Below are 26,491 nucleotides of genomic sequence, written 5' to 3' on the forward strand. Positions count from 1 at the left end.
AGGTCTGCGGATTTCCGGGTCTGGCGTCTTTCCGCGTCTGGCGTCTTTCCGCCAGGCCGCCCTGCCCCTCGTCGTTCGGGCTCTAGGCTTCGAGGGGAAGTTAAGGGAGGGAAAGAAGCCTAACGTTTCCTCAGCTTGGAAGGGGTCTAGAGACTTGGCATCGTGTAACTGGAAAGTCTTGGCGGCCACAGGGGTGAAAATTCAGAGGACGGCCCCGGCTGCCTCTACATTTCTTCATTCGTTCATACGGTTGTATTTATTGAGCTCTTAACTGTGTGCAGAGCACTGTACTAAGCCCTTGGGACGTACAGTTGGGCAAGAGATAGAGACAATCCCTTCCCAGCAACGGGTTCACACATCCCTGGCCCACATCCACTCCCCATTCAGGGGATTATAATAATAATTGTGGCATTTGTTAAGCGCTTACCGTGTCCCAGGCACTGTACTAAAAGCTGGGGTGGGTACAGACAAATGGGGTTGGACCCAATCCCTGTCCCACGTGGGGCTCACGGTCTCCACCCCCATTTTTCAGATGAGGCAAAAACTCTGTGGATCCACGACCGGAACGATGGCAGACGGAGGCGGGGCGCTCTGGGAGAGATGTGTCCGTGGCGTCGCTATGGGTCGGAGGCGTTGTCGTTATTGTCCAGTATTTGCCCTGCTGTCTAGAGCAGTGCTTGGCCCACGATAAGTCCTTAAGAAATTGCCACTAATTATCATCAATATTCTCCTTACTAATATGAGACCAGTCTCCTTAGAATGACCGTGTCCGCCTCCCACTTGTAAAACCTTTCCTGGCACTTAGTACAACTCCGTCGTCACGGTCGGTTCCTGATCAACAGGGTGTAGTGGATAGAGGCCCGGCTTGGGATGCAGAAGATCCTGGGTTCCCTCCTCCCTCACTTACTTGGTGTGTAAACATGAGCGGACGACTTCTCCGTTCCTCGGTTTCTCCGTCTGTAAAATGGTGGGCAAGACTGAGGTCCAGATGGGACGCGAACCGAATCCAACCCGATTATCTCGTCTCTACCCCGGCGCATAATAAGCCCTTAACAGACACCGAAAAAAAAAAGCCATTTGTTGATTTCAAGTGTCCAAAAGTACTTCTCTTTCTCTCCCTCTGTTTCTTCTGACAGAGCTCCCTTGCAGAAACACTGAACAGTACCGGAAGCTTGGATCCTCAGAGAACAGATATGATTTATACGATAGAAGATGTCCCTCCTTGGTACCTGTGCATATTTTTGGGGTTACAGGTGAGTCACCCGGACAGACGAGTTCCACTGCGAATGCTCACGGTTGGGTTTGTTTTGTTTCTCGGGCTACGTTACGGCGGCCGGCGGCGACTTGATTCTGTCAGTGGTCGGGAGGCACCGTCAGAAAAATGGCTTTTATTAACCTCCGTTGTTCATTCATTTATTCATTCATTCATTCAATCGTATTTATTGAGCGCTTACTATGTGCAGAGCACTGTACTAGGTGCTTAGACTGTACAGTTCGGCAACAGATAGAGCCAATCCCTGCCCAGCGATGGGCTCACAGCCTAAACGGGAGAGCGTTGGGCGTGGGAAGGATGATTAAACCGTAATGCAATATAATCCACAGAGATTCTCCCCCTCCCCCAATCTTATAACTACCTCTTTCATGCAGGTCAACAGGGTGAGGATCTTGTCATCACAGTCGATAGTACTTATTGGGCACTTATTGTGTGCAGAGCTCTGTACTAAGCGCCGGGGAGAGTACAAGACAACAAGATGTGTTCTCTACCCCCAGGGCACTTGCAGTCCACACTGGGAGACATTCCGTTTCAGTCAATAGTAGTTATTGAGTGCTTACTATGTGCAGAGCATCATTCAGTAGTATTTGAGTGCTTACTATGGGCAGAGCACTGTACGTAGCGCTTGGAATGGACAGTTCGGCGACAGATAGAGACAATCCCTGCCCAATAATCCCCAGTAATGGGCTCGCAGTCTATACATGCATTCCATTTATGTATAAATTACAGATTTATAATTTATAAATGACAGCGTAGTTTAGTGGAAAGAGCCCAGGATTGGGAATCAGAGGTCCTGGGTTCTAATCCCGGCTCCGCCACTTATCAGCTGTGTGACTTGGGGCGAAGCACTTCACTTCTCTGGGCCTCAATGGCCTCATCTGTAAATTGGGGATTAAGACAGTGAACCCCGCGTGGGACAACCTGATGACCTTGTGTCTCCCCCAGCGCTTAGAACAATGCTTGGCACATAGTAAGCGCTTAACAAATACCAACATTATTATTATTATTAGGTCAGAGGCAAATCAAATAAGGGCAAGCGCAGCATTGTTGCAGTTCCACGGTACAAGTCTGTTCTGAGGTGTTTGGAGTGGATCCCGTTCTCTCAGAGGGCTTTCTTCCTGAAAGTCAAGAGTTGCCGTTAAGAGATTCATTCGTTCCCCGAATCGTATTTATTGAGTCCTTACAGTGTGCAGAGCACTGTACTAAGTGCTTGGAAAGTACAATTCAGCAACAAAGAGACAATCCCGGCCTTGCAGGCTCGAAGAGATGAGACATCATTACGAATTGAGAACCCCCGAGAGCTGAGATGGTCGTAAAGGTTGTAATAATGTTAATGTTGGTATTTGTTAAGCGCTTACTATGTGCAGAGCACTGTTCTAAGCGCTGGGGTAGATACAGGGTAATCAGGTTGTCCCACGTGAGGCTCACAATCTTAATCCCCATTTTACAGATGAGGGAACCGAGGCATAGAGAAGTAAAGTGACTTGCCAGCTGACAAGTGACAGAGCCGGGATTCGAACCCATGACCTCTGACTCCCAAGCCCGTGCTCTTTCCACTGAGCCATGCTGCTTCGCATGTTTTGTAGAGACAAAACGCTTGGAAAAGCAGCACGCGTAATGGTCAGAGAGCAGGCCTGGGAGTCAGAAGGTCGTGGGTTCTAATTCCGGCTCCACCATTCGTCTGCTGTGTGACCTGGGGAAGTCACTTCACTTCTCTGGGCCTCAGTTCCCTCATCTGTAAAATGGGGATTGAGTCTGTGAGCCCCACGTGGGACGGGGACTGTGTCAACCCAATTTGCTTGGATCCACCCCAACGCTTAGTACAGTGTGTGGCACATAGCACTTAACAAATGCTACCGCATCCCAGTGGAAAGAGCCCGGGCTTTGGAGTCAGAGGTCATGGGTTCGAATCCCAGCCCTGCCACTTGTCAGCTGTGTGACTGTGGACAAGTCACTTAATTTCTCTGTGCCTCAGTTACCTCATCTGTAAATTGGGGATTAAGACTGTGAGCCCCACGTGGGACGACCTGATTACCCTGTATCTACCCCAGCGCTTAGAACAGTGCTCTAGCGGCTTATAATAGAGTTTAAAAAGGGCTATTCAGTTGACCCTCTTTTTGGTATTGGACAGGACTTTTCGTGAGTGAACTTGATTTATGAGAAATGCGTATCATGTTTTTAGGCATGAATTAAAGCAACAACTTGCCCCTGTCTAATTCCAATTAGTAGGATTTTTCCACCACCAGTCAGGGTGACATGGAATAAGATGGCCGATAATAATAGTGGTATTTGTTAAGCGCTTACTATGTGCAAAGCACTGTTTTAAGTGCTGGGGGAGGGGGGGTGGTCACAAGGTGATCAGGTTGTCCCACGTGGGCTCACAGTCTTAATCCCCATTTTGCAGATGAGGTCACTGAGGCACAGAGAAGTGAAGTGACTTGCCCAGAGTCACACAGCTGGCAAGCGGCAGAGCCGGGATTCGAACCCATAACCTCTGACTCCCAAGCCCGGGCTCGGGCGTGGCTTTTCAAAAGGAAAGAAATGTGGCCGAGTCAGAGACAAGATCCTGCCGGATCATTCAGTGAAATGGATTTCCTTTCGGGGAATATACGATGAAGGGCTTAGAAATGCTAGAATATTTACCACCTCTAAACAATTACGCAGTGGTTGAAAAATAACGTCAAAGAGTCTTAAGGCCCGGGGTTAGAATCGGGAAGCGAGTTTTCATTCTCCTCTGATAATGATAATGATAATATTAATGATGAAGTTGCTATTTGTTAAGTGCTTACTATGTGCCGAGCACTGTTCTAAGCACTGGGGGAGATAACATGGAATCAGGTTGTCCCACGTGGGGCTCACAGTCTTCATCCCCATTTTATAGTTGAGATCACTGAGGCACCGAGAAGTCAAGTGACTTGCCCAAAGTCACACAACTGACAGGTGGCGGGGCCTGGATTAGAACCCGTGACCTCTGACTCCTAAGCCCGGGCTCTTTTCACTGAGCCACGCTGATTTCTCCATTTCAGTCCGTCCCCGCGCCTCCTTGGGGTCCCGGGTTCTAATCCCGACTCAGCCCCGCATCTGCTGTGTGACATAAATTCTTTATGTCTCTTCCCTCATCTGTAAAATGAGGATTAAGACCGTCAACCCCATGGGATGGTGACTGTGTCCAGTCCGATTTTCTTGATGCAGTCATTCATTCAATAGTATTTATTGAGCGCTTACTATGTGCAGAGCACCGTACTAAGCGCTTGGAATGAACAAGTCGGCAACAGATAGAGACGGTCCCTGCCGTCTGACGGGCTTACGGGTCTAATCGGGGGAGACGGACAGACGAGGACGATGGCGATAAATAGAGTCGAGGGGAAGGATATCTCGTAAAAACAATGGCAACTAAATACCCGGGTGTTTAGCACGGTACCTGGTGCATAGCAAGCGCTCAACCAATACCTTTTTTCGAGGGGACACGGGAGACCTTTCACTCTGCCCGGAAATATAAGACGTGCTCTAGTTTGAACCTGGTTTTCTGTGTGTTCTTCCTTCATATATTAGGAAAGAACCACCGTTGTGATAGTTTTGTAGTAGAACCCGACAACCCGTCTGTGTCACACACGTTGGATGAAAATTCTTTTTCATTCATTCATTTCATTCAGTAGTATTTATTGAGCGCATACGGTGTGCAGAGCACTGGACTGAGCGCTTGGATTGGAATAGCCCCTCTAGTATATCTGCTGCGTTCCCTTTTTTTATCCCAGATTTTCCTCTGCTTCTGCTGCTTTGAGGCAAATGAAGCACATTAGTTTGGTTCCCCAGCTCCCCGGGTATTTGATTTAAGTACCGGGGCACTGATGCCGTGTAATAATTCCCTCATGGATGGTAAATTATGGTTGGTTAAAGCAACTGCACATCCGCGGAAAAACAACTTTACAAGAAATGACTCACAGGTCCTGTCAAAGCCCTGGAGAGAAAGGGAGGTAATAAGGCCCTGAGTGGTGGGTTTTGGGGTTTTTTTTCTTTTTTAAATGGTAATTTTCAACGCTAACTCTGCGCCAGGCACTGTACTAAGCGCTGGGATAGACACCAGAGAGTCTGGTTGGACACAGTCCATGTCCCACGTGGGGCTCACGGCTTAACCCCCATTTTACACATGGAGTAACTGAGGTAGAGAGAAGTGAAGTGACTGGCCCAAGGTCACACAGTAGACAAGTGGCGGAGCCGGGATGAGAACCCAGGTCCTTCTGAATCCCGGGCCCGGGCTCGACCCCCCGCTAGGCCTTTTCCGCTTGCGGCCTGCGGTTGTGGTGAAGGTGATTTTTGGAGTGATAATAGCAAGGTGGTGACATTTTTTGAGTTCCCTCCAGGTGCCGTGCACTGTTCTAAGTGCTTTTCTTTTTTTAAAAAAGTATCTGGTAAGTGTCTGCTATGTATCAGACACTATTCTAAGCATCTGATTCAGAGAATTATAATGTTGGTATTTGCTAAGCGCTTACTATGTGCAGAGCACTGTTCTAAGCGCTGGGGGAGATATAGGGTCATCAGGTCGTCCCATGTGAGGCTCACAGTTTTCACCCCCATTTTACGGATGAGGAAATTGAGGCACAGAGAAGTGAAGTGACCTGCTCACAGTCACATAGCTGACAAGTGGCAGAGCCGGGATTCGACCTGTGACCTCTGACTCCCAAGCCCGGTCTCTTTCCACTGAGCCACGCTGCTTCTCTGAAAAGCAGCGTGGCCTATAAGAAGCAGTGTGGTCTAGTGGATAGAGCCTGGCCTCAGAGTCAGAATAATAATAATAATGATGATGTTGGTATTTGTCAAGCGCTTACTATGTGCAGAGCACTGTTCTAAGCGCGGGGGGAGATACAGGGTCATCAGGTTGTCCCACGGGAGGCTCACGGTCTCAACCCCCATTTTCCAGATGAAGGAACTGAGGCACAGAGAAGTGAAGTGACTTGCCCACAGTCACCCAGCTGACAAGTGGCAGAGCCGGGATTCGAACCTGTCACCTCTGACTCCCAAGCCCATGCTCGTTCCACTGAGCCACGCTGCGGACCCGGGTTCTAATCCTGGCTCTGCCACTTGTCCTCTGGGAGACCCGGGGTGAGTCACTTCTCCGTGCCTCAATTCCCTCATCTCTACAGTGGGGATTATTTCTGTGAGCCCCATATTGGACACGGACTGTGTCCCACCCGATCGCGTGTGTCTGCCCCAGCGCTTAGTCAGCCAGCCGTGTTTATTGACTGCTCGCCGTGTGCAGGGCTCTGTACTGAGCGCTTGGGAGAGGACGGCGCCACAAAAGAACAGACACGTTCCCTGCCCGCAGAGAGCTTATCTGGAACATAGTAAGCACTTAACTGAGGCACAGAGAAGTGAAGTGACTTGCCCACAGTCACCCAGCTGACAAGTAGCAGAGCCGGGATTCGAACCTGTCACCTCTGACTCCCAAGCCCATGCTCGTTCCACTGAGCCACGCTGCGGACCCGGGTTCTAATCCTGGCTCTGCCACTTGTCCTCTGGGAGACCCGGGGTGAGTCACTTCTCCGTGCCTCAATTCCCTCCTATCTCTTTATCAAGAGAAAAAGAAAACTGCTACGAATACCATAAGCAAAAGTGCTTGGGCAAATCACCTAATTTTTCCTTCCTTCCTTCAGTCGTATTTATTGAGCGCTTACTGTGTGCAGAGCACTGTACTAAGCACTCGGATAGTACGGTTCCGCCACAGATAGAGACAATCCCTACCCAACAGGCCGTCCTTACCCTACTTCTCTGTGCCTCAGTGACCTCATCCGTAAAATGGGGATTAAGATTGAGAACCCCCGGCGGGGACAGGGACTGCCCCCAACCCGCTTTGCTTGTCTCCACCCCAGTGCTCAGTACAGTGCCTGGCACGTAGTAAGCGCTTAAGAAATACCACAATGATTATTATTAGCCTTCTGCGGTTGGCCAACTTTCAGTCATATTTATTGAGCGCTTACTATATGCACAGCTCTTGGGAGAGGACAATCTCCATTTAATAATAATAATAATAATGTTGGTATTTGTTAAGCGCTTACTCTGTGCAGAGCACTGTTCTAAGTGCTGGGGTAGATACAGGGAAGTCAGGTCGTCCCACGTGAGGCTCACAATTAATCCCCATTTTACAGATGAGGTCACTGAGGCACAGAGAAGTGAAGTGACTCGCCCACAGTCACACAGCTGACGAGTGGCAGAGCCGGAAGTCGAACCCATGACCTCTGACTCCGAAGCCCAGGCTCTTTCCACTGAGCCACGCTGCTTCCATTCATTTAGACCGTGAGCCCGTCACTGGGCAGGGATCATCTCTACCTGTTGCCGAATTGTCCATTCCAAGCGCTTAGTACAGTGCTCTGCACATAGTAAGCGCTCAATTAATACTGTTCAATGAATGAATGACAATCCAGCACGGTGTAGTGGCTAGAGCCCGGGCCCGGGAGTCAGAAGGTCGTGGGTTTTAATCCCGGCTCTGCCGCTTGTCTGCTGCGTGACCTTGGTCAAGTCACTTCACTTCTGTGGGCCGCAGTGACCTCATCTGGAAAATGGGGATGGAGACCGGTGCTTGGCACATAGTAAGCGCTTAACAAATACCTCATTATTACTACTGGGACAGGGACTGCGCCCCCCCAGCTTTGCTTGATTCATAGTAAGCGCTTAAGAAACACCCCGGTGATGACCGTTAGCCTTCCGCGGTCGGCCAGCTTTCGTTCCGTCGTGTTTCCCGGGCGCTTCCCGTGCGCGGAACGCCGCGCTAAGCGTTCGGGCGAGGACGACAACGGCTTGGTCTCGTGTTTGCAGCACTACCTGACGTGTTTCAGCGGCACCATCGCGGTGCCCTTCCTGCTGGCAGACGCGATGTGCGTGGGCTACGATCAGTGGGCCACCAGCCAGCTCATCGGAACCATTTTCTTCTGCGTGGGAATCACCACCTTGTTGCAGACGACTTTCGGATGCAGGTGAGAACAGCCCCCGCCGGGCGGGCATCCCTCCGGGAGCTCGGGGCGTCGGAAAGCCGCCGCCGCGGAATACGGGCGGCGTTTCGAAGCGCTTCCGGGGTGCCGAACTCAGCTCCGGGGTAGATTCCGGATCATCGGGGGGGCGCGTGGAACTCACAGTCCAAGTAGGAGGAGGGGAAACGGATATCGAGTCCCCATTTCGCAGGTGAGGGAACTGAGCCCCGGAGGTGAAGCCACTGGCCCGAGGTCTCACAGCGGGCAAGTGGAGGAATCAGGATTAGACCCCAGGTCCCCCGATTCCCCGGCCCGTACACTTTCCATTAGGCGGTGATGCTTCTCTGAGTGCTTACCGGGTGAAGAGCACTGTACTGCTCACCATGATGGTGTTTGTTAATAATAATAGTAATAATGTTGGTATTTGTTAAGCGCTTACTATGTGCAGAGCACTGTTCTAAGCGCTGGAGTAGACACAGGGGAATCGGGTTGTCCCACGTGGGGCTCCCAGTCTTCATCCCCATTTTCCAGATGAGGGAACTGAGGCCCAGAGGAGTGAAGTGACTTGCCCACAGTCACACAGCTGCCAGGTGACAGAGCCGGGATTCGAACCCGTGACCTCGAACTCCCAAGCCCGGGCTCTTTCCACTGAGTTACGTTGCTTCTCTAAGCGCTTACTATGTGCCAAGCATCGTTCTAAGCGCTGGGGAGACACGGGGTCATCAGGTTGTCCAACGTGGGGCTCCCGGTCTTTATCCCAATTTTCCAGATGAGGGAACTGAGGCCCGGAGAAGTGAAGCGACTTGCTCAATGCCACCCAGCAGGATCGGAATCCAGGTCCTTCCGACCCTAGCCATTAGGCTGCACTGCTTTCTGTCGCGGGACAGGGGTAGCGCGTTTCTCTTTTTAGGGAATAAAACATTGGGTCAGAGACTCTGAGCCAAGAATTGGCTCATGGTTGTAGTATCTGTAAGCAATATTACTATTGCGGCCGCTATTACTATTTTTTCATATTATTCATTCAACCCTATTTATTGAGCGCTTACCATGTGCAGAGCACTCTACTAAGCGCTTGGAATGTACAGATTGGCAACAGATAATAATAATAATGCTGGTATTGAACGCTTACTATGTGCAGAGCACCGTTCTAAGCACTGGGGGAGATACAGGGTGATCAGGTTGTCCCACGTGAGGCTCACAGTTTTAACCCCCATTTTACAGATGAGGTAACTGAGGCACAGAGAAGTGAAGTGACTTGCCGAAAGTCCCACAGCTGGCAAGTGGCGGAGCCGGGATTCGAACCCATGAACTCTGACTCCCAAGCCCGCGATCTTTCCACTGTACCACGCTTCTTCTCAACATTAATAATAATGTTGGTATTTATTAAGCGCTTACTACGTGCAGAGCACCGTTCTAAGCGCTGGGGGAGATACAGGGTGATCAGGTTGTCCCTCATGAGGCTCACAGTTTTAATCCCCATTTTACAGATGAGGTCACTGAGGCACAGAGAGGTTAAGTGACTTAAGTGACAGATATTAATAGCTGTCTCCGGCGCTAGACCGTAAACTCGTATGGGCAGAGTCTCCCAACTGTTATGGTGTGTGCTGTGTGACCTCGGGCAAGCCGCTTCACTTCTCTGGGCCTTAGTGACCTCATCTGTTAAATGGGGATGAAGACTGTGGGACACCCTGACGACTGTGTATCTCCCTCAGTGCTTAGAAGAGTGCTTGGCACATAGTAAGCACTTAACAAACCGCATCATTATTATCAGTAGTCGTACAGTGCTCCTCGTCCAGCACCTGGGCGTAAGCGTAAGCACTTAAAAATACCACAGTTATTATTATAGAGAAGCAACGTGGCTTAGTGGAAAGAGCCCGGGCTTGGGAGTCAGAGATCGTGGGTTCTAATCCCGACTCCGCCACTTGCCAGCTGTGTGACTTTGGGCAAGGCACCTAACTTCCCTGTGCCTCAGTGACCTCATCAGGAAAATGGGGATTAAAACTGTGAGCCCCACGTAGGACCTGATGACCTTGTATCTACCCAGCACTTGGCACATAGTAAGTGCTTAAGAAATACCAACATCATTATTATTATTATTGCTATTATTACCTACTTGGGTTCCAGTCCTGGCTCTGCCCCTTGGCTGCGGTGTGACCTTGGTGAAGTCACTTCACTTATCTAGGCCTCACTTCCCTCATCTGGAAAATGGGGATTAAGACGGTTTGTCCACATAGGACAGGGTATGTGGCCAACCCGATTATCTTGTTTCTACCCCAAAGCTTAGTAGTGCCCGGCACATAGTAAGTGCTTAACAAATTCAATTATTATTAGAACAGCAGAAAATTTTAAATGCTTAGAAAATACCACAGTCATTATTATTAGAGAAGCAGCGTGGCTCAGTGGAGCGAGCCTGGGCTTGGGAGTCAGAGATCATGGGTTCGAATGCCGCTCTGCTACTTGTCAGCTCTGTGACTGTGGGCAAGTCACTTCACTTTTCTGTGCCTCAGTTCCCTCATCTGTAAAATGGGGATTAAGACTGTGAGCCTCATGGGGGACAACCTGATTACCCTGTATCTCCCCCAGCGCTTAGAATAGTGCTCTGCACATAGTAAGCGCTTGACTAATACCAACATTATTATTATTATTATTATTATTATTATTATTATTATTATTAAGTACCTGGGTTCTAGTCCCAGCTCTGCCCCTTGTCTGTTACGTGACCTTGTGCAAGTCACTTCTCTGGGCCTCAGTTCCCTCATCTGTATAATGGGGATGAAGACTGAGCCCCAGGTGGGACAGAGAATGTGTCCAACTAGATTAGCTCGTATCTTCCCCCGCGCGTAGACAGTGCCTGGCAAATAGTAAGCGCTTAGCACATACCACAATTATTATGAGAGAGAGGGAGAGAGGTTCAGAGGTTCAGGCCATTATTTGGGTGGATTTCAAGCGTGACATTGGCTCAGATGTTTGGAGGTTTCGGTCGCTTCTCTTTCAGGTTGCCCCTCTTTCAGGCCAGCGCCTTTGCCTTCTTGGCTCCCGCTCGAGCGATCCTGTCTTTGGATAAATGGAAATGTAACACCACAGGTAACTAACTTCCAGCCCCTCCCCGCTCTCGTCCCCATCGGCTAAGCTAGGCCGGCAACTGAAGCAAACCCACCCACAGTGGGGAAAAATCTCACGTCCGCCTCTCCCCGCCCCCTTTTCTCTCCCTGGTGGAAGTCTTGGAATTTTTCCTCACGTCCCAGAGAGGCTGCGGGAGAGAGGAGCCTGACATTTTCTGGTTCTTTTCAGTCGCGGGAACATCAGGTTCTTGACCTCGAAACTGTCAGGGTTCATCTCACGCTACACCCGCCTGAGTGTTTATTGTTTTCCCGTTGTGTAATCGACTGTACTTAGGTGTCCCTCCGCCCCCTCGGTATTCCAGGTAAACCGAGCTGCGGAGTTGACAGGGAAAATTATGGTGGGATGGCGGGGAGGGAGAAGTGGAATCAGAACCAGAGCTGCACTTACCCAGTGACACGCTCACTTGCGTAACCCAACTTTTAGGTCCTCCGAATCCTTTGTTTCCTCACGGATGCATTCCTAGGATTTCTCAGCACTCCTTCATTGGAGGCAAAGGGTGGAAAAGGTCGGAATTCCTCAAATCTGGACGAGGCGACTGCCCACCTCAGTTCTGGCAAATGGCCCAAGTGATCCACTCATTCTGGGCCTCCCGTATGGTCGAGGAAGGCGCTTCCATCGTGAGAGGTGGTGTGGTCCTGGTGGCTAGAGCCCAAGTCAGGGAGTCAGAAGGACTTGGGTTCTAATCCCGGCTCTGCCATTTGTCTGCGCTGTGACCCCGGGCATGTCACTTCACTCCTCTGCCCCCCCCCCCCAGTTCCCTCATCTGTAAAATGGGAATTATGACTGTGAGCCCCATGTGGGTCAGGGACTGCGTCCAACCCCATTTGCTTGGATCTACCCCAGCGCTTAGTACAGTGCCTGGCACGTAGTGAGCACTTAGCAAATCCCATTGAAGATAGATAAAAAGAAACCCGCACTCAAGGTTCCGATCAGATGAGTTTCCATATGGACAACCAGAGTTTCTGTCAATTTGGGAAATTTGCCAGTGTGAGTATGAGATTACCTTTGTCCCCAAAAGCCAGGAGGAAACTCCATTTTGATTAAGAAGCAGATCCAGCACGATCCTGGGAGTCAGAAGGACCTGACTTCTAATCCTGCCGCTTGTCAGCTCTGTGACCTTGGGCAAGTCATTTCGTTTCTCCGGGCCTCAGTGCCCTCCTTTGTAAAACGGGGATTAATTCTGCAAACCCCACGTGGGACATGGACCGTGTCCAACTTGATTAGCTTGTATTTAACCCAGAGCTTAGTAGTAAGGGCTTAGCAAATACAATTTCAAAAGCACCAACTCCCAAGAAGCCAACAAAATAACTCGGTCTGAAAGAGGGACTTATTTAGATTTTTTTTTTTTTTTGTCTCCTAAGACCTTTCAGTTACCAACGGAACACTGGAGCTGTTGCATACCGAACACATCTGGTATCCAAGAATCCGAGAGGTAAAAGTTTGGCTTGGCTTCTTCTCGTCCCATAGTTCATTTCAACCCATGAAAGGAGGAGGTGCGGTGAAATAAATGAAAAAGTCCCCTAAATTGCAATCTCCTCATGGATGGGATACATGTCCGCCTACTCTGTTACGTTGTACTCTCCCAAGCGCTTAGTACAGTGCCGAGCACGTAGAAAGTGCTCAGTGAAAACCGTTGAGTGACTGGCAGAGGAATACCCGCTCTCTTTCTCACAGACACACACCCTCTCCCTCCCCTCCTTCCTCCACCCTCATTTAGTCATATTTATTGAGCGCTTACTATGCGCAGAGCACTGTACTAAGCGTTTGGAATGTACACGTGGGCAATAGGTAGAGACAATCCCTGCCCAACGACGGCTCACAGTCTAAACGGGGGAGACAGACAACAAAAAGCAGAACAAAACAAGTAGTCATCTTCGCGACCTTCATGTCATCCCATTTCAGTGCTCATCTGCCTTGCAGGGGAATAATTATTGAGTCCCTTGTTGAAAATCAGGCATTCTCCCGTCCTTAGACCGCGAGCCCCATGTGGGACAGGGACTGTGTCTTACCTGATTATCCTGAGCACTTAGAAGAGTGCCGGACACGTAGTAAGCGCTTCACCTACATCATAATTATCAGTTGTCAGTCAGTCGTTTGTTTTTATCGAGCGTTTACCGTGTGCAGAGCTCTTTAATCTTCTCCCTCTTCCGTAGATTGCAAGCACCATGTGGGACAGGGTTCATGTCTAACCTGATGATCCATCTACCTGAGCACTTAAAACAGTGCTTGATACGTAGTAAATGCTTAAATTATATCATAATTATTGTTAATTGATTTTCTCCCTCCTCTAAACTGTGAGCCCTTGAGGGACAGGGGTTTACTTACATTCTACCCCATTGCTTAGCCCAGTGATCGGTACAGGGTAAGCACTTGCAGAAAGCCACAATCATTATAAATTTTTTAAAGAGTGCTTAGCGTGTGCCAAGCACCGGAGTAAGCGCTGGGATACCCAGAAATGGAAAATGGGACATTCCCGAGCAGAAGGCCGCCATCTTCCTGGGAGTGAAGATTGAAAGGTCATCTCAGTTTTCATCCGGTGCCTGTCGGTCTGTTTTCGTCACATTGTAACATGCCTTTGGATGATCTGTTTGTGTGGGGGATATTTAATGTTAAAAAAAAGTCTTCTAGCGAAAGTGAGCCATTCCTCACCCCGACAGATTGGGATTTGGGGATTCAGTTCCCATCTCGAACAATCTCCTTTCACCTGGCCTCAGTTTGCCCATCTGCCAAAAGGTTATAAATACCCCCCCGTCCAGAACGATGGATTGATAAATGCTTGGGAAGGCCTTTCCGGTCCCTGGGGAAAAGTTACTCTTGAGAGACATTGAATCTTTAGAGTTTAACTCGGAACATTGATCCATCAATCGATGGCATTTCTCGAGAACTGATTGCGTTCCCGAGCACTGTCCTGAGTACTCACTCTACCGAGTACTCGGGAGAGTACCGTTCGGCGGAATTGGCTGACCCAATACCTGCCCTCAAGCAGTTTGCCGGCTAGCGAGGAGCTTTCCGTCTCACTAGGAGCTTACTATCCCATGGGAAGCATGCAGTCTTGTGAGGAACTTGAAGTCTCGTGAGGAGCCTGCTCTCTGGTTTCCTTGGTGGGTTTCCCGCTGCACTTGCAGTGACTGTCTTGTGTCCCGTATGTCGGTCAATTAATCAGTCATATTTACTGACCGCTTACTGTGTGCAGAGCACTGTATTAAGCGCTTGGGAGAGCACAATAGAACAATATAACAGACACATCACCTGCCCACGGTGACCTTACAGAGTAGAGGGACCTGCCATTAATGCAAATAAGTAAATGACAGATATGGAAATAAGTGGTGTGGGGCTGGGAGAGGGGGAGAACAGAGGGAGCAAGTCCGGGCGACGCAGAAGAGAGTGGGAGAAGAGAAGGGAAGGCCTCCTGGAGGAGATGGACCTTCAGTAAAGCTTTGAAGCGGGGGAGATTAACCGTCGTGAGGAGTCTGCAGGCCTAGTGAGCGGCTCCCGGCCCTCGCCTGGACCGAAAACACCGAGGCCCGACGTGGAGAACTTGGAAGATGGCGGCAGAGACTCCATTTTCCAATCGTCTGCTTTTGTCCATCTCTCGGGTTCAGATCCAAGGGGCCATCATCATGTCCTCGCTGATCGAAGTGGTGATCGGCTTCCTGGGCCTGCCCGGCGCCCTGCTGAAGTACATCGGCCCGCTGACCATCACCCCCACCGTGGCCCTCATCGGCCTCTCCGGCTTCCAGGCGGCCGGAGAGAGGGCGGGGAAGCACTGGGGAATCGCCATGCTGTAAGTTCTCTCGCCAGTTCCCATTCGCGCGTGGGATCGTTGATTCGCCGTGTGCGGGCCTGGGGAGAGAGCCCCGGGCCGGGACGCAGGACACCTGGCTTCTCATCCCGACTCCTCCTGCTGTGAGGGATAGTAACGTACGTGCTCTGTGCCTCGGTTTCCTCATCCGTAAAGTGGGGATTCGATACCCGTCCTCTCTCTTGTGGGACAGGGACGGTGGCCTACCTGATTATCCTGTATCTGCCCCAGCCCTGAGTGTTTGACACGTAGCAGACGCTTAATAAGTACCACTATTTGGATTTGACCCCGTTTACTCCCCCCTCGCGCCCCCCGGGGCGTGTAACTCATGTTCACATCTGTCATGTATTTATTGAAATGGCTATTGAGAGGCAGCATGGATCGAGCCCAGGCCTGGGGGTCAGAAGGTCATGGGTTCCAATCCCGGCTCCGCCACCTGCCTGCTGTGTCACCTTGGGCAACTCACTTCACTTCCGTATGCCTCAGTTACCTCATCTGTCAAGGGGATTGAGACCGTGAGCCCCACTTGGGACAGGGACTGCGTCCGACCTGGTTTGCTTGTACGTGCCCCAGCACTTAAGGGTTGTCATATAGCAGGTGCTTAACAGATATCAGAAGCAGGGTGAAAAGCAGCGTGGCTCAGTGGAAAGAGCCCGGGCTTGGGAATCAGGCGTTGTGGGTTCGAATCCTGGCTCCTTCACTTGTCAGCTGTGTGACTGGGTAAGTCACTTAACTTCACTGTGCCTCAGTTACCTCTTCTGTAAAATGGGGATTAAGACTGAGCCCCACGTGGGACAACCTCATTACCCTGTATCTACCCCAGCGCTTAGAACAGTGCTCTGCACATAGTAAGCGCTTAACGAACACCAACATTATTATTTATGAGACGCAGCGTGGCTCAGTGGAAAGAGCATGGGCTTGGGAGTCAGAGGTGATGGGTTCTAATCCTGCCTCTGCCCCTTGTCAGCTGTGTGACTGTGGGCAAGTCACTTCATTTCTCTGTGCCTCAGTTCCCTCATCTGTAAAATGGGGATGAAGACCGTGAACCTCACGTGGGACAACCTGATGACGTCGTATCTCCCCCAGCGCTTAGAACAGTGCTCTGTACATAGTAAGCGCTTAGCGAATACCAACATTATTGTTATTATTATATCACAGTTATTATTATTAGTGTCCGTCACCCATTCTAGACTGTGAGCTCGTCGTGGGCAGGGATCACGTCTTCCAGCTCTGTTGTGTTGAACTCTCCCAAGCGCTTAGTTCAGTGCTTTGCACAGAGTGTTTAATCAATACCATCGATCAGCAGACCCGATTGACCTGCAGAGGTCCTTCCCGAGGCTGTGAAGGCCTGGGGAATCGAAGCAAGGAAAAGAAAATCAGAGCGGCGTTCGGATTTGGCAATCAGGCTGTTCGTTCTCTTGTGATCTTGTGATGTGAGGGGGTTCAGGGGTCAGGTAACGTGTTGCCATTTTAGCCCCCGAGTTCATTCGTTCATTCGATCATATTTAATGAGCGCTTACTGTGTGCAGAGCACTGAACTAAGCATTTGGAAAGTATATTTGGGCAACAAATAGAGACCATCCCTACCCAACGACGGGCTTATGGTTTAGAAGGAGGTGACACCTGTCCAGTTGAAAGCAGTGTCTCAGCAGGGTCCCCCCCAATAGACCCCCCCGCCCAGTGTGTGACCTGCTGGGTCTTTGGGTGACCCCCTTCCTTCCCCCAGCCCACCTCCCAATCTCTGACACCCTGTGGGGGAGGGGAGAGAGGTGCCTACCTAGATTGCTCTTCCATATTCAGTCCCATCCCAAACCATCCGTCCATGGAGAAGCAGGGTTGTCTGGTGGCTAGAGCCCGGGCCTGGGAGTCAGAAGGTCATGGGTTCTAATCCACTTGTCTGCTGGGTGACCTTAGGCATGTCGCTTCACTTCCCTGGGCCTCAGTTCCCTCATCTGTAAAATGAGAGTGAAGACTGCGTGGCTCAATGGAAAGAGCCCAGGCTTGGGGGTCAGAGGTCATGGGTTCAAATCCCGGCTCTGCCCCTTGTCATGTGGGTGACTGTGGGCGAGTCACTTCACTTCTCTATGCCTCAGTTACCTCATCTGGAAAATGGGGATTAACTGTGAGCCTCAAGTGGACCAACTTGATTACCCTGTATACCCCAGGGCTTAGAACAGTGCTCGGCACATAGTGAGCGCTAAACAAATACCAACATTATCATTATTATTATGTGGGACGGGTCACATCCCACCTGGTTACCTTATATGTACCTCACCCCTTAGAGCAGTGTTTGGCACATAGTAAGCATTTAACAAATATTATTATTATTATCTATTGCTCTTACTGGGGGTAGAAAATTTTATTAAGTACTTGGGAGACTGCAGTGCAGTAGAGTTGGTAAGAACAGTGTAGTCTAGTGGAAAGATCAGGGACCTCTTTCCCCTCTTCCTCTCCCTTCTCTCTCCTCTCCACTTCTCTCCTCCCCTGAAATAATAATAATTATTATTGTATTTGTCAAGCGCTTACTCTGTGCCAGGCAGCGTTCTTAGCACTGGGGTGGATACAATCCCTGTCCCACATGGGGCTCACACTGTTAATCCCCATTTATACAGATGAGGTAACTGAAGCCCAGAGAAGTGACTTGCCCAAGCTCACCCAGCAGACAAGTGGGGGAGCCGAGATTAGAACCCATGACCTTCTGAATCCCAGCCCGGGCTCTCTCTGCTAGGCCATGTTGTTCTCCTCTCCGCCTCTCTCTTCCCCTTGTCCTCTCTCCTCCCTTCTCGTTTCCCCCCCCCCCCCCCCCGTTTCTCTCCTCCTTTCTCCCCGTCCTGTCTCCTTGCCATTCCCCCCACCCCTCCTTTCTTGCCTCCTCCCCCCTCACCTTCCTTTCTCCTCTTCATACTAATAATAATGATGGAATTTGCTAGGCGGCTTACTATGTGCCAAGCACTGTTCTAAGCGCTGGGGTAGATACAAGGTAATGAGGTTGTCCCATGTAGGGCTCACAGTCTTCATCCCCGTTTTACAGATGAGGTAACTGAAGCCCGGAGAGGTGAAGTCACTTGCCCAAGGTCACACAGCAGACGAGTGGCGGAGCCGGGATTAGAACCCACGTCCTCTGACTCCCGAGCCCAGGCTCTTTCCACTCAGCCATGCTGCTTCTCTTCATCCTCTTTACCCACTTTTCTTTCTCCCGTCCCCCTCCTCTGCCCTTTTCCTTTTCCCTGGTTCCTTCTGAAAGCAGTAAATAAGGAAAACCCTCAGTGTACAAATAAAAGCATCTAGATGGCAGTTGTGGGTCTTCTCTCTCCACAGGCCCCTTATTCTCCTCACAAACCATTGGAAAATTGGGAACTATCTGGTGTCCCCCTGTTATTCTCCTTAGAATCTGGTGGAAAATTGGGAACTATCTCATATCCCCCCATATTCTCCTTAGAAGCTGGTGGAAAATTGGGAACTATCTGGTATCCCCCCTTATTCTCCTCAGAAACTGGTGGAAAATTGGGAACTATGTGGCATCCTCCCTTTATTCTCAGAAACTGGTGGAAAATTGGGAACTGTCTGGTATTCCCCCCCTTATTCTCCCCGGAAATTGTTGGAAAATTGGGAACTCTCTGGTGTTCCCCCCCACTTATTCTCCTCACAAATCACTGGAAAATTGGGAACTATCTGGTGTCCCCCTGTTATTCTCCTTAGAAACTGGTGGAAAATTGGGAACTATCTCATATCTTCCCTTTATTCTCCTTAGAAACTGGTGGGAAATTGGGAACTCGCTGGTATCCTCCCACTTATTCTCCTTAGGAACTGGTGGAAAATCGGGAACTCTCTGGTATCCCCCCTTCTTCGCCTCAGAAACTGTTGGAAAATTGGGAACTATGTGGCGTCCTCCCTCTATTCTCAGAAACTGGTGGAACATTGGGAACTATCTGGGGTCCCGTTCTTATTCTCAGAAACTGGTGGAAAATTGGGAACTATCTGGTTCTCCCTGCCGTGTGTTCCCCACCCATCCTCCTCAGAAACTGGTGGAAAATTGGGGACTATCTGGTGTCCTCCCCCGGCTTATTCTCCTCAAACTGGTGAAAAATTGGAAACGATTAGCCATTCCATCATTAGGATTTCTGGAACTCCTGCCATGAACGGGACCCCCGCGCCCAAAGGTTTTGGGATGAGGCAGGGGAAGTGAAGACTGCAGCTCCCCCGCCCTGCAAGCTCCCAAAATAAAGGGGGTCACGGGCAGACTTCAGCCGGACTTTCTGTGAGGAAGCAGGAGGAGGGACGCGGATAAAATTGCCGGTGGCACTGTGAGGGTGGACCGAAGGCGAGAGTAGCTTCGACGTTAAGAGAAACAGCGTGGCCTAATGGAATGAGTTTGGACCTGGGAGTCAGAAGACCTGGGTTCTGATCCTGGGCCTGCAAGTCACTTCACTGGGCCTCAGTTTCCTCATCTGAAAAATGGGGATTCATTGCCTCCTCTCCCTCTGATAAACTGTGAACCCCATGCGAGACCTAATTATCTTGTATCTACCTCGGTGCTCAGTGCAGAGCGTGACACGTTATAAGCTCTTAATGAATTCCACAATTCTTAGTAATAATAATATATAAGGGCTAAGAGTGCCGTCATCTTCTCCTTTCACTCAGCACAGTAAACACTCGGAGTTTCATCTGCATCACAGGACTGCTGTCGTCAGCTCTGAAGATTAATGATGATAACCGTGGCATTTCCTAAGCGCTTACTATGTGCCAAGCACTGTACTTAGCTCTGGGGTAGATACAAGCTCATCAGGTATCACGCGGAGCTTGGCTTAAACAGGAGGGAGAACAGGTAGTGAATCCGTATTTTCAGGTGAGGAAAGCGAGCCACAGAGCAGCGTGTGAAGCAGCCCGAGAATAATAATAATAATAATGATGATAACAATAATGCTGATGGTATTTATTAAGCGCTTATTATGTGCCGAGCACTGTTGTAAGCGCTGGGGTAGATACAAGGTAACCAGGTTGTCCCACATGGGGCTCACAGTCTTCAACCCCGAGAAGCAGCACGGTGTGGTGGCTAGAGCTCGGGCCTAGGAGTCAGAAGGTCATGGGTTCTAATTCCAGCTCCGCCACTCATCTGCTTTGTGACCTCGGGCAAGTCACTTCCCTTCTCTGGGCCTCAGTTACCTCATCTGGAAAATGGGGATGGAGACCATGTGCCCAACATGGGACAGGGACTCTGCCCAACCCAATTTGCTTGTATCCACCCCAGCGCTTAGTTCAGTGCTTGGCACACAGGAAGCGCTTAACAAATACCACAGTTATAATTATTATGGGTTCTAATCCCGGCCCTGCCACTTGTACTTTGTGTGACCTTGGGCAAGGCACTTCACTTCTCTGGGCCTCAGTGACTTCATCTGTAAAATGGGGATTTTACATGGGGAGCCCCATGTGGGACAGGGTCTGCGTCCAAAACAGTCTGCTTGTATCCACCCTAGTGCTTAGTACAGTGCCTGGCACATAGTAAGCACCCAATAAATACGATTATTATTATTAGAGCAGGGAAGTGACTGAACCAAGGTCACACAAGCAGAGAAGTGGCAGAACCCGGATGAGAACCCAGGCCCTCTGACCTCCGGGCCCGGGCTCCTTCCCTTAGGTCGCGCCTCTTCCCATCGGGGAAGTCTTGAATATTAATAATAACGGTGATATTTGTTAAGTGCTTACTGTGTGCCAGGCACTCTCCTCAGCGCTGGGGTGGATACGAGCAGATCGGGTTGGGCACAGTCCCTGTCCCGCGGAGGGCCCACGGTCTTCGTCCCCCTTTTACAGATGAGGGAACTGAGGCCCAGAGAAGCGAAGCGACTTGCCCCAGACCCAAGCGGCAGAGCCACGACGGGAACCCAGGTCCCCGTGACCCCCAGGCCCAAACCCCGGGCCAACGGGCCGGCCTCATTCGCGCTGATGGTTTCCAGCGAATCGTTCCCGGCCTTTTTCTGGCACAGCTCCGCGGACGGTCAGGCCAAACCAAAGAAGCTGGAAGCCCAGGCAAGAGAGGGCAAGTGGTGGAGGCGTGAATCGAACTCAAGCCTGCGAGGCAGAAGCGCATCTCTCGGAGATCTCGCCTGCCTCGTAAATTCGTCTTATTTGTTGCCAGGCCAAAGACTCCAAGCGTTCCCCCCACCCCGTCCTCTGAGCGGTGAAGACTTGCTGAAAAAATAATGACAGGGCAAGCTGACGGACGGTATCGAGTTAAATATCGCCTAGTCGGACGGGGCAGGACACGGGTAGCAACCTGCCCTGTAATAATAACGAGAATAATAACGTAGCAGTGAGCGTAAAGATGTTTGTCTGTCGTCCTAAGCGCTGGGGTAGGTACAGGTTAATTAGGCAGGACACAGTCCCCGTCCGGCTCGCAATCTGAGGAGGTGGGAGATGAGGTAGCTCAGCTGTGTGACTGTGGGCAAGTCACAACTTCTCTGTGCCTCAGTTCCCTCATCTGTAAAATGGGGATTAAGACTGTGAGCCTCATGTGGGTCCACCTGATTATCCTGTATCTCCCCCAGCGCATAGAACGGTGCTCTGAACATAGTAAGCGCTTAACAAATACCAACATTATTATTATTTTTTATTAGTTTTGTAGAGGAGGAAACCGGAGCGCAGAGAAGTTGAAGTTGTGGGCAGGGGATGTGCCTGTTTGGGGTTATCTTGTCCTCTCCCAAGCGCGTAGTACAGTGCTCGGCACACAGAAAGCACCCACTGGATCCGCTCGAACGATTGAATGGAGCTCTCGCAGCAAGTAATGGGCGGAGCCGGGATTTGAACCCAGGTCCTCTGACTCCCAGGCCTGAGCGCTTTCCACAGATGTTGGATTTGTTAACTGCCCGCCAGGCACCAAGTACTAAACATCAAGATAGACGGAGTAAAACCAGATTGGGCCCCGGTCTCTGCCCTACATGGGACCCACAGCTTCGATGGGGGCGGAGAACAGGCGTCGAGCCCCCATTTGACAGATGAAGAAACTGAGGCCCAGAGACTCCGGCCTAGCTACGCGACGGGCACCGGGGCAGCTACAAGAGAATGAGGTCGGACGCAGCCCCGGTCCCACATGGGGGTCGCGGTCTAAGAGGGAGGGAGAACAGGGATTGACCTGTAAACTTGAAGCAGGGACCCCCTCGATCTAGCGAAATGCTTTACCCTGAGGATAAGAGAAGCTACAATAAACGTTCCCTGCCCAAAGCGAGCATCCGGAGCGTGGCTCAGTGGCAAGAGCCCGGGCTCGGGAGTCAGAGGTCATGGATTCGAATCCCGGCTCTGCCACTTGGCAGCTGGGTGACTGCGGGCAAGTCGCTTCACTTCTCTGTGCCTCAGTTCCCTCATCTGTAAAATGCAGTCTGTAAAATAATCTGTAAAATGGGGATGAAGACTGTGAGCCTCACGTGGGCCAACCTGATGACCCTGTATCTCCCCCAGCACTTAGAACAGTGCTCTGCATATAGTAAGCGCTTAACCACCACCAACATCATTATTACTAATGTTGGTATTTAAGTGCTCTGCACATAGTAAGCGCTTAACAAATACCAACGTTATTATTACTAATGTTGGTATTTGTTAAGCGCTTACTACGTTACTATATCAGAGGGGGAGGCTATATTATTATTGTTATAATTGCATTATATTATTACGTTACTGCTTATTATTAGAGGGGGAGACCTTATTATTATCATTATTATTAGACAGAATCAGGATTCGAAGGCAGGTCCCCGGACCCCCTGGCTTGAGCCCTTCCAACTGGGCCTCGCCCCTCTTCCAAGGGGCTGGGTGACGGAGCATTTGGGGCCTCTTCAGTGAGCCACGTTTCGCACAGAGGACCGCGGGTCTTCCGTGAACGGGGCCGGGCTGGCAGCCGGCCCCGCATCCCCGATTCCTGGCCCGGCCGCCGTTTGTTGCCGCGAGGCCCCGACTGTCATTAAGTTAATGGGGCTGACGATGGCGTCATGGAAACGGACTCCCCGCCCAAGCCCAATTAAACGTGGCCCCGGAGCGGGAGAGCCCGAAGCGCCGGCGGGAGGGTGAATCAGCCTGGAAGAGCTGACGGTCCGTGGCAGGACCGTAGAAGCGGCATTCGATGACTAGATTAAAAAAAGGAACAAAACGATGGTAATAATAATAGCGATGGCATGTGTTAAGCGCTTACTATGTGCCAAGCCCCGTTCTAAGCGCTTGAGGAGATACAGGGTAATCAGGTTGTCCCACGTGGGGCTAACATTTCTAGTCCCCATTTTCCAGCTGAGGTAACTGAGGCCCAGAGAAGCGAAGTGAGTCGCCCAAGGTCACGCAGCTGACGAGTGGCAGAGGCGGGATTAGAACCCACGACCTCTGACTCTCAAGCCCCGGCTCTTTCCACTAAGCCTCACTGCTTCTCAAGAACTTCTCAAGTTCGCGTGGTCCTCGGTAAGTCGCTGTACTCGGTGCCAAGCTCTGTTCCGAGCGCCGGGGTAGGTACGGGTCAGTCGGGTCGGATACGGTGCCTGGCCCGCGTGGGGCTCCCGCTCTTATCCCCATTTTGCAGAAGAGGTAACTGAGGCACGGAGAGGTAGAGTGACTTGGCCAAGGTCACACGGCGGAGAGCGGCAGAGCCGGGATGAGAGCCCAGGTCCCTCTGACTCCCGGGCCCAGAGTGTAGCCACCAAGCCGCGCCGTTTCACATTAAATGGGGATGAAGACTGCGAGCCTCCCGTGGGACAACCCGATGACCCTGTATCTGCCCCGGCGCTTAGAACGGTGCTCGGCACATAGTAAGCGCTTAACAAATACCCACTAAGCCACGCTGGTAGGAGCCGCACGGGGTAGTGGCCAGAGCGCGGGCCCGAGAGTCGGAAGATCCCGGGTTCTAATCCCGGCTCCGCCACTCGTCTGTTGTGTGACCTTGGGCAGGTCACTTGACTCCTCTGGGCCTCACTTCCCTCATCTGTAAAATGGGGTTGAAGACCGCGAGCCCCACGTGGGCCAACCTGATGACCTTGTGTCTACCCCAGCGCTTAGAAGAGTGCTTGGCCCCTAGCAAGCGCTTAACAGATACCAATATCATTATTAATAAATACGATCGAAGGAATGAATAAAGTGAGTTGCTGCCCAAGGTCTCACAGCAGAGAAGGGGTGGAGCTGGGATTAGAACCCAGGACCTTCTGACTCCCAGGCCCGGGGTTTAGACACTGCACGATGCTGCTTTTCCATCATAATTCATACATTCATTCAGTCGTATGTTCGTATGTATAGAGTGCTTACCCTGGGCAGAGCACACACTATTATGTAATTAAACATGTAATTACATGGATATCTATGATGCTGGTAAGTGCTAAGTGCCAAGCACTGTTCAAAGCACTGGGGTAGCTCCCAGGTCAGATACAGTAGGGCAGCAGCGTGGCTCAGTGGAAAGATCCCGGGCTTGGGAATCCGAAGTCATGGGTTCGGATCCCGGCTCCGCCACTTGTCGGCTGTGTGACTTTGGGCAACTCACTTAACTTCTCTGTGCCTCAGTTCCCTCATCTGTAAAATGGGGATTAACTGTGAGCCTCACCTGGGACAACCTGATGACCCTCTATCTCCCCCAGCGCTTAGAACAGTGCTCTGCACAGAGTAAGCGCTTAACAAGTACCAACATTATTATATTATACAGTCCATGTCCCACATGGGGCAGTCAGTAAGAAGGAGAGTGGGTTTTGCATCCACATTTTATACCTGAGGAAACTAAAGGCATGGTGAAATGACTTGACCAAGGTCAAACAGCAGGCAAGCAGTGACACCGGGGTGAGAATCCAGGTCCTCTGACTCCCAGGCCTGGGCTCTTCTCCTCCAGGCCACACTCTGCCTCCTGAGGAACAGCAACGTGGCTTAGTGGATAATAATGATGATGATGATGATGATGATGATGATGACAGTACTTTTTAAGTTCTTACTATGTGCGAAGCACTGTTCTAAGCGCTGGGGCGGATACAAGGTCATCAGGTTGTCCCAGTGGGGCTTCCAGTCTCAGTCCCCATTTTCCAGATGAGGGAACTGAGGCACAGAGAAGTTAAGTGACTTGCCCAAAGTCTCACAGTAGATTAATGGCGGAGTCAGGATTCGAACCCATGATCTCTGACTCCCAAGCCCGAGCTCTTTCCGCTGAGCCACGCTGCTTGTCTAAAACACGGGCCTGACAGTCAGAAAGTCCTGGGTTCTGATCCTGACTCTGCCACTAGTCTGCTGTGTGACCTTGGGCAGGTCACTTCATTTCCCTGTCCCTCCTTTAACTCGTCTGATAAATGGGGATGAAGACTGCAAGCCCCCTGTGGGATAGGGACCGTATCCAACCCGATTACTTTCTATTTACCCCAGCACTTAATACAGAGCCTGGCGCATAGTAAGCGATTAACAAATACCATTATCATCATTATTATTACTATTAGCCATATCAAGGAATCGGCTCACGTTGGCCCCCATCATTTAATAAGGTGGAAGTAGCCGCTGCTTGCTGAAGTGGAAGCCGGACGTTAGTCCCAGAGATCATGGGATCGAATCCCGGCTCTGCCACTTGTCAGCCGGGTGACTGTGGGCCAGTCACTTCACCGCTCTGTGCCTCAGTTCCCTCATCTGTCAAATGGGGATGAAGACTGAGTCTCACGTGGGACAGTCTCATTACCCTGTATCTCCCCCAGCGCTTAGAACAGTGCTCTGCACATAGCGCTTAACAAATGCCAACATTATTATTATTACAAGCAGAGGCAGACCTGAAAATGAATTACCGAGAGGGCATATATTCATTCATTCCTTCATTCTGACGTATTTATTGAGCGCTTACTACGTGCAGAACACTGTACTAAGCGCCTGGGAGAGTCAAACAGAACGATAGACACAGTCCCCGCCCACAACGACCTTACAGTCTGGGGGCGGGAATAAAAGCAGTGAGTACAGCGCTCCTCACACAGTAAGCGCTCGGTAAATACGATGGCACGACACACGATCGAACGAGTATCAGAATTTTACCCAGATATTGTGGGACTGGAACGAGCGTTAGAGCGCTTACGGGGTACGCGCCCCGAGAAACAGTGCGGCCTGGAGGGTGGATCACGGGCCTGGGAGTCGGAGGACCTGGGTTCTAATCCCGCCTCCACCGCTTGTCTGCTGTGTGACCTTGGGCAAGTGAACTCACCGCTCTCTGCCTCAGTGACCCCGTCTGCAAAAGGGGGACGTGGACTGTGTCCGGCCTGATTGTCTCGTAGCTACCCCAACGCTTAGTACAGTGCCTGGGACACGGCAAGCGCTTATGACATACCGTTAAAAAACAGAAAGAAGACAGCAGAGTCTGTAGTT

The 26,491-nt window shown here is 50.8% G+C and overlaps 1 protein-coding gene across 2 annotated transcripts in view; it reads left to right on the forward strand.

The window, feature by feature from the left end:
* Window positions 1–26,491, forward strand: part of SLC23A2 (solute carrier family 23 member 2) — a 159,184-nt gene that overhangs the window by 101,141 nt on the left and 31,552 nt on the right. For both annotated transcript variants that reach the window (XM_029065392.2, XM_029065391.2), the window contains 5 exons: window positions 1,137–1,253; window positions 8,084–8,241; window positions 11,231–11,319; window positions 12,720–12,790; window positions 14,961–15,142. In XM_029065392.2, the coding sequence (XP_028921225.1) occupies window positions 1,137–1,253; window positions 8,084–8,241; window positions 11,231–11,319; window positions 12,720–12,790; window positions 14,961–15,142 (617 nt within the window). The remainder of the gene's footprint in view (window positions 1–1,136; window positions 1,254–8,083; window positions 8,242–11,230; window positions 11,320–12,719; window positions 12,791–14,960; window positions 15,143–26,491) is intronic.

The sequence above is a fragment of the Ornithorhynchus anatinus genome, chromosome 5 (assembly GCF_004115215.2).
Source record: "Ornithorhynchus anatinus isolate Pmale09 chromosome 5, mOrnAna1.pri.v4, whole genome shotgun sequence".
In the NCBI taxonomy this organism is placed as follows: domain Eukaryota; kingdom Metazoa; phylum Chordata; class Mammalia; order Monotremata; family Ornithorhynchidae; genus Ornithorhynchus; species Ornithorhynchus anatinus.